Genomic DNA, 14,813 nt, shown 5'->3' with positions numbered 1-14,813 from the left:
AATTATGCATGATATTCAATGTACAACTTTAAAATTTTTTAAATTTCAACCTAAACCTCCAACAACTGCAGAGTTGTCTAAATTACATAGATAATAGTAACTTGAACATTTAAATAACAATTTGTAATTTAAAATGCATTCCTCATATGTTACTTTATCGCTCTTGTAAACATGTTATGAACTGAATACCATCTGCTCAACTTACTAACGAGGTAACTAGAAATCTGTGAAGCTAAATAACTTGCCGGAGGATACATGATCAAAGACCAGAAATAGGACATAAACATAGGCCTCATGACTTTAAGTCCAGTGCATGTGATGTGTGTATCAACAGCAACATGGAGAAGTATTTGTTACATTTAAAAAAGCAGGGAAATGGGGCGCCTGGGTGGCTCAGTCGGTTAACCATCTGACTTTGGCTCCGGTCACGATCTCACAGTTCATGAGTTCGAGCCCTGCATCAGGCCCTGTGCTGACAGCTTAGAGCCTAGAGCCTGCTTCTTCGGATTCTGTCTCTCTCTCTCTCTCCCCCTTCCCCTGCTGCACTCTCTTTCTCTGAAAAATAAATAAACATTAAAGAAAGGGTGGGGGGAATAAGGGGAAAAATGAGGGGCACCCGGGTGGCTCAGCTGGTTAAGTGTCTTGACTTCGGCTCTGGTCATGATCTCAAGCTTCATGAGTTTGAGCCCCACATCAGGCCCTGTGTTGACAGCTCAGAGCCTGGAGCTTTCTTCAGATTCTGGGTCTCCCTCTCTCTCTGCCCCTACCCTGCTTGTGCTCTGTCTCTCTCTCTCTCTCTCAAAAATAAACATTAATTAATTAATTAATTACATAAATACATAAACAAATAAAAAGTGAAAACAACCATAGCATATGAAAAGTATTAAGCCCAACAAGCAATCAAAGAAATGCAAACCACCTCAAATAAGATGCCATTTCTTCATTATTAGATTAGCAAATATTTTTAAGCCCCGAGTGTTATTCAGTACATACAGAAAAGGATACTCATTGTTTTCATGGGAGTGCAAACTGATACATCCTTTCTGGAGGACAACTTAAAAATGCATAAAAATAATTTTTGTTCCCCTTTGACTCCAAAATTTCACCTCATTTGTGGTAATTCATTCTAGGATGCTATGTAAAGATGTGTACCATGAATTAGATATGCTGATCACATTATCACAAGGGGGGGCTAAAAACACACAAATGATCTAAGGAATTATCAATCAGAATGGACTCTAATCTAAAACCTATTTATGATACCTAGGCTAAAAGCAAGCTGCTATACTGGGTATCTCTAATTTTTCCATAATAAAAATGAATTTCTTTTTGCATTTAAATTTATAAATTTAATTATAATTTAATTCATTCATTACTCTTTATTCATTAATTTAATTCTTTATTCTTTGAAAAAAGCACACGATTTAAAAATTGCTCTTGATTTCAACCAACTAGAAACTGTATACAACAGTCTTTGCAAGAAAGATCTAAACTCCAGCCCATATACACAGAAAATATTTGTCCCTACTTTAAAAGGTTGCCAAATGAGAGTATATTTATATATTTTAAAGTTAAATTAAGATAAAAATATTTTCTTATGATTATCACTTTAATCTACCGAGGACTTTCAACCATTATTGAGATTATTTTTGTATGAGCAGGCAGACACTCTTTTTCACCACTAGATGGAGCATATACAACAAAAATTACACTGATTTTAGAACTTGGGTATTCAGGAGAAACTAAGTTTTACATGATGCAGTATAAAGTACATTATATAGGGTTTGCTTTTTTTTAAAGGCATTGTAAGAGGGGATCGGGGTAAATGAATTCCACAAAACACTACCTATATTTCATCTAGTTGTTCATGTTTAAAAACTTATGAGTATTGCTTATACTCATATCTAATATATCATAATATTTTAAGTTGTATAGTACATTATAGTAGAAGGTAAGGTGGATTTGGGAGTGAGAAGTCATTATCCAGGCTTTACCAACAACTAGCTAGTAACCTTAGGTGAGACACTAAGAAAGCAGGAGCGCCTGTGTGGCTCAGTCGGTTATTTGTCCAACTCTTAATTTTGGCTCAGGTCTTGATCTCATGGTCATGAAATCAAGCCCCACATCGGGCTCTGTGGTGTCAGGCTCTGTGCTGGGCATAGAGCCTACTCAAGATACTTTCTCTCTCCCTCTCCTTCTGCCCCTCTCCCGCACAAGCATGCACATGCATGTTCTCTCTCAAATAAATAAAAACAAAAACAAAACAAAACAATTGCAAAATAAAAGAACTGAGCAAGTTCAGCACATCCCAAAATGTGTCCAGCTGAATCCAAATGACCTAACATGTTGATGGAAGAAACGATTCTGTGAACAAATAAATTTGGAAAATACTTCATACTGCTGCCTCAAGCCTCATCCTAAAATAAATAGCGCATGTTGGCATATTAAATGTGTTGATAAATCCTGTAGGAAAGAAGCTTACTTCACTCTAAAAGCATTCCCAAATTTATGGAGCCATGGAGCTCTTTTATATCAGAACACTTCTGAAGCAGCCTATCCGACTGCATCAGTATTTCATAAGAAAAGACAGACACTGGCAAGTGTTGGTAAAATGATGTCGAATGTTCCCACCAAAAACTTTCAGAACAATCTATAAGAGAGTTACGCTAGGTTAATGATTAAGAAATAATATCTCCTAGCGCTCTCATATTAGGGGTATAAAGTGGCATTAACTTTCTGAAGGGCTATTTGGCAAAATGTATCCAAATTCCTTTTTTTTTTAAGTTTATTTATTTTTGGAGAGACAGAGAGAGAGAGAGAGAGAGAGAGAGAGAGAGAGAGAGTGCAAAAGCAAGCGAAGGGCAGAGAGAGGGAGAGACAGAATCCCAAGCAGGCTCTGCAATGTCAGTGCAAAAGCCCGATGCAGGGCTCAAACTCAGAAACTCTGAGATCATGACCTGAACAGAGATCAAGAGTTGGACACTAAACCAACTGAGCCACCCAGGCGCCACAAAATATATCCAAGTTCTAAACATGACATACTTCTTGCCCCATTATCTCACTTCTAGGATTTTACCTTACGGGAAAGAACCAGATTAATGCATAAAAATACATTTATAAGGATATTCAATGCAGCAGTGTTCATAATGGAAAAAAGAAATAGAGAATAACCTAAATGTCCAGGAACAGGGAATCTGCTAAATAAATTACAACATATTAAAACAATAAAACATTAGATAGTCATTACAAAGGGTGATCCATATTAACTGACAGAGAAAGGTATCTGTAACCCACTGACAGAACAAAACAGCATGTAAAAAAAATGTGATCCCATATATGTAACATCTCCTATTTACATATGCCTACAAATTGTCTGGAAGGAATCTTACTAAAAATCTTAACTTCTTTTACAACTATTCATCCATCTATAATTCTTGATTTTTTATCATTGCAAATGTATTCCTTTTGTATTAAACAAAGGATTTATAATGTTATATATCAAAAGGCATTGTTGTAATGACAAAAAAATATGAAAACTAATTATGTTTTATCACAAAGAAATGCATCTAACTTCTTATGGAATTAAATTATACCTTTAGATCGCTACCACAAAATGACTGGTAAGAGAAAACATCACCATGTAGAATTCCACTTACATTCTTTTTTTCCTTTCTTCCCTTTAGAAGACGCAGATGAGCGAGATGATGCAGCAGACTGGGCCCCTGACGAACGCTGGGAGGTAATGTCCACAGAGGACAGGTCATAGGCAGATTTTCTGCTACAATGGTCCTCTTGAAGGCCCACACTGCCAGCTGCGATACTGCCAAAGAACAAGCGATAGTGGTTAAAGAATGACTAAAAAACCCTAAAACCACTAAAACTGTAGATATTTTAAAATCTATTAATCACAAGGAGAATATAACCATAATCAAAGATGACCTTCCACTTTCCTGTTTTGGCTTCTTACTACCATAAGTTTAGATTGTTCCCTGTGGCTTAACTTATTACTGAAAAAAATCTAAGGGAGTTATCTACTGAAGTGAAACCAATAAAAATGGATAATTCAGACACTTAAAAGTAAAAATACAGGGGTGCCTAGGTGGCTCAGTCAGTTGAGCGTCCGACTCTTCGTTTTGGCTTAGGTCATGATCTCGTGGTTTGTGGGATCGAGTCTCGCACTGGGTTCCCCACTGACAGCATGGAGCCTGCTTGGAATTCTCTCTCCCTCTCTTTGTCCTTCCCCCACTCGCATGTGCTCTCTTTCTCTAAGTAAATAAACTTTAAAAGTAGTTTAATCTTTTCTTTAGAGTTCAAAATTTAAAACTAGACTTTGCCCACTTTAATTTTAATAATACTTATTTTCATTAGTCTAACCAGATAGAACTAATTTTCAAAACATCATCCAATAATTTTATGTGGATTACAATATGTGATTTGTGAAGAAAATGGTATTGAATGTGAGTAATTACAGACTACTTTACATGGTAGCAAGATTTAGGAAGGAAATTCTCCCTGGCAAAGTCTGATTCACTCACTATAGGACTGTGTACAAGTAACATAACCTGGATGCTTCAGTTTTCTCTCTATAGCAGGAATAGTAGCAATAATACTTACAACATCAGGCTATTGTAAGAACGAGTTAATACAAGCAAAGTCCCCTCAGTCCTCTCAGTGCCTTGTACATTGTGTCTAATAAATATTAACATTATAACTTTATAGTATAGTTGTATACTATATTATAATATATTATATACTATAGTATCTATTGTATCAATTAAGAATTAATTTAATTAATTGATTAATAATTAATACTATATTAATATGATTAATATAATTTTTCAAAGGCTTGCAAGAGTTTAGACGTTCTCCCAATTAGGAAAAAATAAATACTGATTTATTTGGGATCATGGAGTCAAGGATCTAACGGGTCATCCTCAATTCTATCACAGAAAACCATTTCTTAATCCCCTTACATTAGTACACCATGGGATAGTTTCCCAACATCCTCCTCTACCAGGGGTTCGCAGATTGATTTAACAACTTACATTCTGCTTACTATGTGCCAGGCCGTGTTCTAAGTACTTTTTTTTTCACTGAATATTCATAACATGCTATGAGGCAGGAACGATTTATTTTCCCTATTTTACAGAGAAGGAAACCAAAGCAGAGAGGGTTAAACAGTATGCCTGAAGACAAACAACTAATATCAGGAGAGCCAGGATTTCAACCCAGACAGTCTGGGTCCAGAGCCCATGCTCTTAATAAGTACTATGCTATGCAGCCTCTACACTGTGTCTTCAAACAAAGGAAAGTAAGAGTCACACCACAGTTCTCATTTGTAAAGTTTTCTCACTCTTTGGATTTTAGTCCATATTGTCAACATTTTCTTACTTAGGTTCAAGAGCTGATTTTCTTTCTGTCAAAGTCCCACTCCCTGGAGAGGAGACAAAGTCATCTTCATATGAAACACTGCTCACAGGGGTCGTGACGGCATTTAAAGGCCGCGAGGCTGAGGTTCCTCTTTCCAACCTGTCTTCAAACCCTGTCAAAAGTAGTAGTTGAAATATGCTTTAAAACAAAAACAAAACAACTACGAGCAAAGCATTCCACAAGATGGGGATTAACAACATGGATTTAGGGAACGTTTTAGTTTGCTTTTATTAGTGCTTCTTTTCAATTTATCTTTATATCTAACAATACATTTTAAACATTTTATTAATGAAATTTGCCAACATACAAGTAGAGAAAAATAGCATAATGAAACCAAGGAATCCATCACGCAGCTTCAAGAATTACTTCCTATTCCCTTCATTTCTCACTCCCCTCCCCAGACTATTTGGAAGCAAATCCTAAGATATCATTTCAACTCTAAGTATTTCAGTTTAATTATAAAATCTTAATGAAAATCTAAAAGGATTTACGAAAAAACACAATTTTCTTACAAAAAAATGCGGGTATTGTTTAAAAAGCATTTTGAGGGGTGTGTGGGGGGCTCAGTCGCTTGAGCATCTGACTTCAACTCAGGTCATGATCTCACAGTTCGTGGGTTTGAGCCCCGTGTCAGGCTCTGTGCTGATAACTCAGAGCCTAGAGCCTGCTTCAGATTCTGTGTCTCCCTCTCTCTCTGTCCCTCCCCAACTCACACTCTGCCCCGCCCCCCCAATAAATAAATAGATTTTTAAAAAATTAAAAAATAAAAAGCATTTTGCTTTCATCAAAAATACTTTAAAAATACCCCATACAGAAATAGTGTTAATATAGAAATAAGTGTTAAACAAAAGAGACCAACAGCATGTAATAGGCCTGCGCAAGATCATAACAAAGTAGCTAAATACGAATTCTAGAAAAATGCACTGCAATACCCAGTTAAGCCTAAATGAACAGATGAAATCAATTCACTTATCAAATAAGTTGCTCACTGTGTAGAATGGAAATAAAAAACCCACAGATATCAATAGCTGACTTAAGGCTCAGCCTCATTCTCTGAACTGGAAATTCTAAGGTTATGTTAGCATAAAATGAGTAGCATCCACCTACAGTAGAAGAACAGAGAAAGCGATTTGAAGGAATTGAGTCTATCAGGGAGAAGAAAGAAACTTTAGAAGTTAATTGTTTCACAACCCCAATATATAGCCACATTACTGTTCGAAGTCTGAATATTTTTAAAATTAGGTTTAACAAGCAGTAATAGTTTCCGTATTAGAAATGTTACTACAGTTGCCCCTCAGTTCTTGACCACTATATTCCCAATGACTCACCAATCACTGTATTAGGAAATACAGTTATTTTCTATCTAAATACATACCCATGGTCACAGAAAACCTAGTGTATATTTGATACATACCTATCCTAAACACCACCTATGAAGTAGACCAAAATTTCTACAACTACCTATCAACTATGGTTCATGACAGTAACAACTAAAAAATGAAATTTTAAAGATTAAATTGTAATACTCTAGTGGAACCTTGCAGATAATTTAGATTAACTTAGACTAATTTAGACAATAAGTCCCCACTATCCTCATAATGAATAATGAAAATTTGTACTTAAGTATTATCTTGTACAGAATTATTAAATGATTTATCTTAACATACAAATAGCACAAGGCTTAGTTATTTTTCTCACCTTTTCCATACAACTGATAGGATTTTGTAAAAATATTAATGACACTATGTGGACTTCCCTTTGCCAATTCTTCCCACGGTCCTTTGCTTTGTGTACCACCTATGTGCCCAAAAAGTGGCAAGAATTTTTCAGCTTCCCTCTGAAATTCTTTGATGGGTTCATAACCATTTCTTTCACCAGCACAAAATTCCTTTTCCTTTAAGATTTCTGCTACCTTCAATGGGGGCTGTCCATCATGGCCTCCCTCTTCTTCAGAGAGACTCCCTTCACTAAGAAGAGGCCCTTCACTGACTGAATCTGTGCTGGAGCCAAGAGACAATTTGGCTTTATCTTGAGAACAAGCTTGCATATCAGAGCTAGAAGAGTCAGTCTGCCTCTTACACAATTGTGCCAGCAGCCCTTCTGGTTTGGGACCGGGGGATCGCATTCTAAACCTTGATATGGCGCTGTGAGGTCTTATCATCTCAGGAAGCTTTTTAAATTCACTAAGGTTGCCTACACCAGGAAGATCGTCATCAAAAGTTGCATGAGATACACAGGTTCCCATCATCTTTTGAATTCGGGCAGAGAAAACATCTTCAGTATCCTCTTTCATAGGTGGACTTGGAGCCTTCGTCCAAGATCCATCCTCTTGGGGTGTTCGCTGTACATCATACTCAGTGCTCCATGCTGACCCATAGTTAATGTTAGCCCCAGCTAATTTCTTGGCTTCACTTTCAATCCTGCTGGACAGAGAAGCAGCTGTTGCTTTCAAGGCTTCAATACGATCCAGTTTACTTTTATACTGGCTGGCACTAGGTTTTAACAAGGCATCTGGATGAGCAGCTGGTGAGGTCAGATATGGTTGAGGTGTAAAAGTTAATGGCCCTGAGGCCATATTATGATTCTTCCTGGGTGGTAAAATAGATTCAAAATCCTTATTCAAAATTCCTACATGCTCTAGACTCAAGAGATGGGAGAGTAAATTTCCAGCTGTTCCAGCAAGAGGCTGTGGTTGAGAATTGTGGACTCGTGGGCTCAATCTGTCAGGCTGCATCCAAGTAGGTTCCATCAGGTCCTTTCTAGAAATGAAAGTCACAGTATGTTAGTTAAGACAGTAACTCATGACTAAGCCACCAGTTTTTTTAACTTCTTTTTTTTTCTCGTAAGAGTAACACATACCACCAAAAAAAAAAAGGACAGGCAAAGAGGATAAAAAAGACAGCGATCTCTCATAGCTAAGCAATGAGAAATAGGCACTATTAATACTTCATTTAGAATTATATCTTTTCCAAACATTTTTCTACGTGTGTGTTGTGTTCTGGCATTGTTATTTTCATAAAAATGGAATGTCATCATGCAAACTGCTTTCTTCAACTAAGACATATTTTTTAAACTATTAATTAAAGAGAAGGTTTTATAACCTTTAAAATTCTGTGAACAAAATTCTTTACAACATTGGCTCTACCCCTTCCTTTAAAAATAATGTTATATATGGGGCGCCTGGGTGGCTCAGTCAGTTGAGCGTCCGACTTCGGCTCAGGTCATGATCTCACGGCTCGTGAGTTCGAGCCCCGCGTCGGGCTCTGTGCTGACAGCTCAGAGCCTGGAGCCTGCTTGGGACTCTGTGTGTGTGTGTGTCTCTCTCTGCCCCTAACCCACTCACATTCTGGCTTTGTCTCTCTCAAAAATAAATAAACATTAAAAAAAATTTTTTTTAAATAATGTTATATAAAAGAGAAATGCTTAAGGTTGCTAACTACTAACACAGGCATGAGTCATTATTCTAATCAACAAATATTTAATAAATGTTTATGTTTAACATTGTACATACTGAAGAAATAAGGAGATTATTACGATGTCTTTTATTTCAAGATTTTATTTTTAAGCAATGTCTACATCATAGGGCTAGAACTCATGACCCCAAGATCAAGAGTCACACTCTCCACCAACTGAGCCAGCCAGGCACCCCTATAATTTCATTCTAAAAAAAAAAAAAAAATTAATGAACATCAAACCATGAATACCAATGCAAAACTATGAATACCCATTATGAATATACAATACAGAGAAGGTTGTCCATAAAATAGAGAAACCAAACAAAGATGTCCTAGATGACATTATATAATTCACCTACATTTCCAGACCACGGACATTCTGTATATTTAGAGATATTATAAAAAACAATTAAAGCTCAATGTGAACTATTAAGAAGATGCTTATAAAAAATAACTTGAAGTTTTGTCCTTGGTCTTGTCCATTATTTTTAGATGATGACATAAAGATATTCTTATAAAATTTACAGATGACAGAAAGCTAGGATGCATGGCTAACCCAACAAATCAAATTATGATTCAAAGTTATCTGGACAGGCTGCAACCAAACTAGTATGGAGAAATGGGAAGCCTTACAAAGTAAATAGAAAAGAATTACCTGGAGGAGGGGAAGCAGAGTGAAAAGAGAACTGAAAAGCATGGAAAGCATGTCAGCAAGGTTTAGTTAGAGGTTGTATAATAGCAATCTTTGGTGTTGAAGGGCTGCTATAAAAAGGGAATGAAGGAAGACTCATGCATAGATTCTATGCCACAAAATATGAAGTGTGAGGTTATTAGGCCTCAAACTAAGCTGGCAGTAATGGGAATACAAAGGAGGTTATGGGGCACCTGGGTGGCTCAGTCAGTTAAGCATCTGACTCTTGATTTCAGCTCAGGTTATGATCTCACAGTTCATGAGTTTGAGCCCCACATTGGGATCTGTACTGATCGGGAGGAGCCTGCTTGGGATTCCCTCCCTCCCTCTCTCTGTGTGTGTCTCTCTCTCAATATAAATGAATAAACTTTAAAAACAAATGAACAACCAAAAAATGAAGTTATAAACATAAAAGATATTGCTAAGTAAAAATCCAAGATCTTTAAATTCAAGTATTTCAATGCCAATTATGTGCCAGGCATTATGCTGATGATAGAGGCACAGGGGAGACAAAAATGGAAAGACTTAATCCAGTTAAGACTAAATCCTTACTCTTTAGTTTCTAAGATCTAGCAGGGATGAGACACTAATAAATAGCTAAACTACAATGTCATAAGTACTAATATAAAGACATATAAAGTTCAATAGAGTGTGGAGAGAAAACAATAAACTCTGCTAGCCAAGGGAAGTGACTTTTGAGCTAGATCTTCAAGGTCTTCAGGGTCAGGTATGTAATTTGGAGTTTTCCACATAGCTAATGAAGAACATGGGGCAAAAAGGGCATGGAAAAGTAATGCCATGCTTCCAAGCATAAAATAACTGAGATATGGTGAGACTACTAACAGAAATGGTGAACCTAAGAAATGGGTAGAGGGATGGTGGAGGCAAAAGATTACATATCTCAAGGTGAAGAAATTTGATATTAAAAAAAAGGAAAGGGGTGCCTGGGTGGCTCAGCTGGTTAGGCATCCAACTCTTGACTTCAGCTCAGGTCACAATCTCATAGTTCGTGGGATCCAGCCCCACGTCAGGCTCTGCACTGACAGTACAGCCTCTCTTCTCTCTCTGCCCCTCCCCTGCTCGTGCACACTCGCTCTCTCTCAAAATAAATAAACCTTAAAAAAAAAAAAAAAGGAAAGGAACATGTGCAAGCTAACAATAATCGATCTGTTTATGTTTGATTTGTTTTTAATACTGGCTAACTTGTTTAGAGTTAGAAGGAAACTCAGGAAAGGTAAAACAGAAGACATGAAGCCAGAAGACTATGTCTGACAATAATAACGGGGCTGAGATGAACTGAAGAGTACACCTACTAAAGGTATTCAAATTCAAAGAAAAAAAAAAAAACTTTAAAGTTTATTTATGCTTGAAATTTGAAAGGTTATTTACAACTTTAAATAAATCATATGAAACTTATTGGGAGGCAGTGTGTAGAGTGGTTAAAAGCACAGAGTTTCTGGAATCAGACTGAAGTTCAAATCCCTCTCCACCACTGTTTTGATCTTGCAGAAAATTAATTAAATTCTAGGCCTCAATTAGCTCTTCCTTAAAATGGGAATAACAATAATGCCCAACTCAAGGAATTACAAGAAGAAATAAGCTAATACATGCAAAGTATGTAGATCGGTGCCTGGAAACTAACAAGTACTCAATAAATGTTAGCTATTCTTATCAGCATTTTTATTCTTTGGGGGGGCAATGGGGTGAAAGGACCATGTATACTGACCCAAATTGGGATGTGATTTGATCTTTATTTGTGCATTCTCACAAAAGAGTTCCAAATGCTTCTCTTCTCAAAATGGTTACTTTAAATTGTTTAAAACGATATAAACTCAAAATCCCCTCAAATTCCATGCATACTTTTTTTTACTTCATTGCAAACAATATATTACAGCAAGAAAAAATATTTTAAGCAAACAAGTAAAATAGTCCTTGATCAGCAATCCAGCCCTTGTTCACGCGTTCATATGCATATCCAAATACAACTTTTGAAAGGGATGATGGATAAAATGGAATGAGTCATCTAAAGAAATTCTGAATAGTAATGGACACAGATGTGCCTTTTGAAAATTATTCACCACAAACCCTTTAAAATATTAACTTCACTGTGATTCATTCATCCAGCAAACGTTTATTGCGTGTTTAGTTCAGAGAAAGCAAGAGTGCTTCCAATCGCAGGATCCCTGGGAGAAACTGACATTTCGGTTGGATATTAAAGGACAGGTAAAAGTGAACAACAGAATCGGGTATGCAGCAAGTACAGACGTACACCATGCTGAAGTATCCACCAGAAGATACTAACCAATTTCTAAATAAACTTCTTGCTCACACAGGAAGGTCAGTCAACAGAATTCACTGAGCTTAGGCCACTATACTAAATTTCATGGAAAGAATCTTAATCATACTTCATTCTCCCCTTTTTACCTTGCAAGAGGCTGTGGAGGTTCTGACAGAGACATGTCACTACTGGAAGATGCACTTAGGGGACGTTCCTGGACTTTGTTTTCTTTGTCAGATTCTCCAGAAGGTTGATACCCTGGTCTGGTCTAGGAGAAAAGGACAGCAAATTCATCTGACCCCCATCCCAAAGAAATATTCAGGGAATACATAAGACTAATATTAATTCACTTCAATTTACAAAGATTCATGAAATGTGAGGGCTTTTTTCTCCTAAAATAAAACCAATCCAAATTCAGTTTGTCTTAAAAAGCAGCCATTACAATTAACAGCAAAATTGCATCTGAAATCCAAGAAGGGCACCTAATACTAACTGTGTAATTTGAAGGAAATAATACTCTTCCTAAACCTCAGTTTTTTGTCTAGAAATACTAATAGTACTTACCTTCTCAGAGTTGTAAGGATTTAGTGAAGCTTTACCCTATAAAGGTAAAGACTTTAACACAGTCTGTGGTAGGTACATGGCACGTACTGAATGTTATTCTTAAAACAAGAGCAATACTCGTAAAATCATCACATACAATAGGATATTCTCTAGGTTCCGCACAGATCACAAAACTAGGCTTTTATGAACATCATCTAACTTTATGCTCAGTAACACAGTGAAAACTAGGCAAGGATGGAACTAACAACAATGACGAGCTGAACAGAGATCAGGAACACTCACTCTAGGAAACGCTAAACTGAGTACTTCTTTCTAATCATATTTATCAAATCACTCTTCACACACAATAAGTTTCATGAAAAGATCATCATTATTAAATACCGTCTGGGCGTCTGTCTGAATATTTGAAATGATGGCAACAAAGTGGTGAATAAGGTTTTTCCAATCATGACTTACTTCCCTCTGTATTTCTGACACTACTATTACCTGCGTTTCCTGTGTGACATGTTGGTGAGGCGGCTCTTCAAGCAAGGTCTTTTCTAGTAGCAATTTGGAGTAAGTTTCCTGCAGTCGCCTGGTTACTGATGGCTCAGAAGGAGGCACATTTTTGACTTTAGTAAAGGCTTCTTTCTGTTTCCGATAGAGCTCCTGTAATCGTTTGTTCTTTTGCTCGGTGGCCTCCTTTTGAGCCTTCTTCTCTTCATTTTGCTTCCTCTTCCTTTCCTCCTGCTGTCTGACAATGTACTGCCGTACCTCATCTGTGTCATAGTGGCGCTTTTTGGAAATAACAGGGGGATCTTCATTAGCTGTTATTTTGTCAGGTTTTCTTTTTACTGGGCTGTGACTCCTAGGAGCTTGTACTGGTGCTGATGACTTCGGATTCTGTAACTCTCCTATTTCTTGCCTTGCAGCCTGAACTGTAGAATCCAGCTGTAGGTCATCAAGAATTCCACGAATTTCAAGAGGTAAAAAGTCCTTATTTAAGGCAGTACTGTCCTCCTGTTTATTATCTGGAAGAGATGGAGCTAATTTCTTTGTATTAGTCTCAGACCGAGCTCTACTTCTCGAACGTTCTGAGTTTCGTGGAAGATGTCTATGCGAAACATCCAATCTAGGATCAGATTCTGCTCTTCCAATATGACCCCCTGCAAAATATGAACTGTTAGCAATGTATGAAAACCTAAATTCATTCCTAAGATTTACTGCAGTAAGGACAAAATTAGGGAATGTTCCTTTATTCTAAACTCAAATTCAAGTATCCGATAAAGTTGTTTAAAGACTATAATAGAAGGAAAGAAAAACACCTTTTTTAGAGGCGAATAATTTCAATCTTTTAAAAAACTAGACTTCCAGTGTGCCTGGGTGGCACAGTTAAGTGTCCGACTTGTGATTTCAGCTCAGGTCATGACCTCATAGTTCGTGAATTCAAGCCCCAAGTCGGGCTTTGCACTGACAGTGTGGAGCCTGCTTGAGATTCTCTCTCTCTCCCTCTCTCCGCCTCTCCCCTGCTTACTCTCTTTCTCTCAAAAATAAATAAATAAACTTAAAAAAAAAGACAACAACTATACTTCCTTGGCATTTAAACAACGCATTTTTAATATTTCTAAAATAAAGACAAATCTATTGTTGATGTGAATATTTAAGTATTAATAGAGAATTATTATTTCTCTCCCATGTACATATTTAATATTACTATCTCTCTCCATCCCCAAACCATCAAATCAGGAGTTCAAAACCCAACAATGTTTAGCTGCCACAACTCTCCAATGAATAACAGAAAAAAAATTAAATAGATAGAAAAACAATCATTTTAAAATCTAAATGCTTACTGACATGGCTTGATTTTAAACCAAGAATGCATATGAGTTTATTTATAAGCTAGTGAAAGTAAAGAGGAGTAAATACAAAGTATATATTGATTTCTATATCCCAAATTATAGTTGTGATTGCATTTCTTACTGAATCCATTCCAGAAGCTCAAATTAATTAAAGCAAATTTTGTTCCTGAAAAGGAAAGCTGGCCTGTAGTTAACTTATATTTCATTTCCCAAAATTAGTGTTCATGAAACAAGTAACTAGTTATCTCAAAGAGCATTTAAGATACTTCACAAAGAGAAAAGTAATGGACTTGAGGGTCAAACCAAAGAGTTTTAGATTCTAGATCAAATTTTGCCACCCACTGAATATATACCCTGAGAAAAAAAATCACTTCTCTCTCAGGGCCTGTTTCCTAATCTGTCAAATAAAAAAAGCCAATATTATGAATGTCTGCCTATGTTTGTGTAGAGAAAGACAAATCGGACTTAGTCTCTTAAGGTCCCTAAAAGTCTAATAAAACCTAATTAAATGATGCTTTTCTATGCAGCTGGCAGCTAAATGTAATTAACATAACAAA

The 14,813-nt window shown here is 36.6% G+C and overlaps 1 protein-coding gene across 2 annotated transcripts in view; it reads right to left on the bottom strand.

Moving 5' to 3' along the window:
- Positions 1-14,813, bottom strand: part of CEP350 (centrosomal protein 350) — a 155,977-nt gene that overhangs the window by 92,899 nt on the left and 48,265 nt on the right. For both annotated transcript variants that reach the window (XM_047076855.1, XM_047076856.1), the window contains exons 10-14: positions 12,905-13,563; positions 12,001-12,122; positions 7,129-8,189; positions 5,392-5,542; positions 3,657-3,820 (exon numbers count right to left, since the gene is read on the bottom strand). In XM_047076855.1, coding sequence (XP_046932811.1) covers positions 3,657-3,820; positions 5,392-5,542; positions 7,129-8,189; positions 12,001-12,122; positions 12,905-13,563 — 2,157 coding nt within the window. The remainder of the gene's footprint in view (positions 1-3,656; positions 3,821-5,391; positions 5,543-7,128; positions 8,190-12,000; positions 12,123-12,904; positions 13,564-14,813) is intronic.

The sequence above is a fragment of the Lynx rufus genome, unplaced genomic scaffold, assembly GCF_022079265.1.
Source record: "Lynx rufus isolate CCGP_SWC_20201006 ecotype Redwood Valley unplaced genomic scaffold, mLynRuf1.p SCAF_15, whole genome shotgun sequence".
Lineage (NCBI taxonomy): Eukaryota > Metazoa > Chordata > Mammalia > Carnivora > Felidae > Lynx > Lynx rufus.
This window is presented reverse-complemented; position numbering and strand designations above follow the sequence as displayed.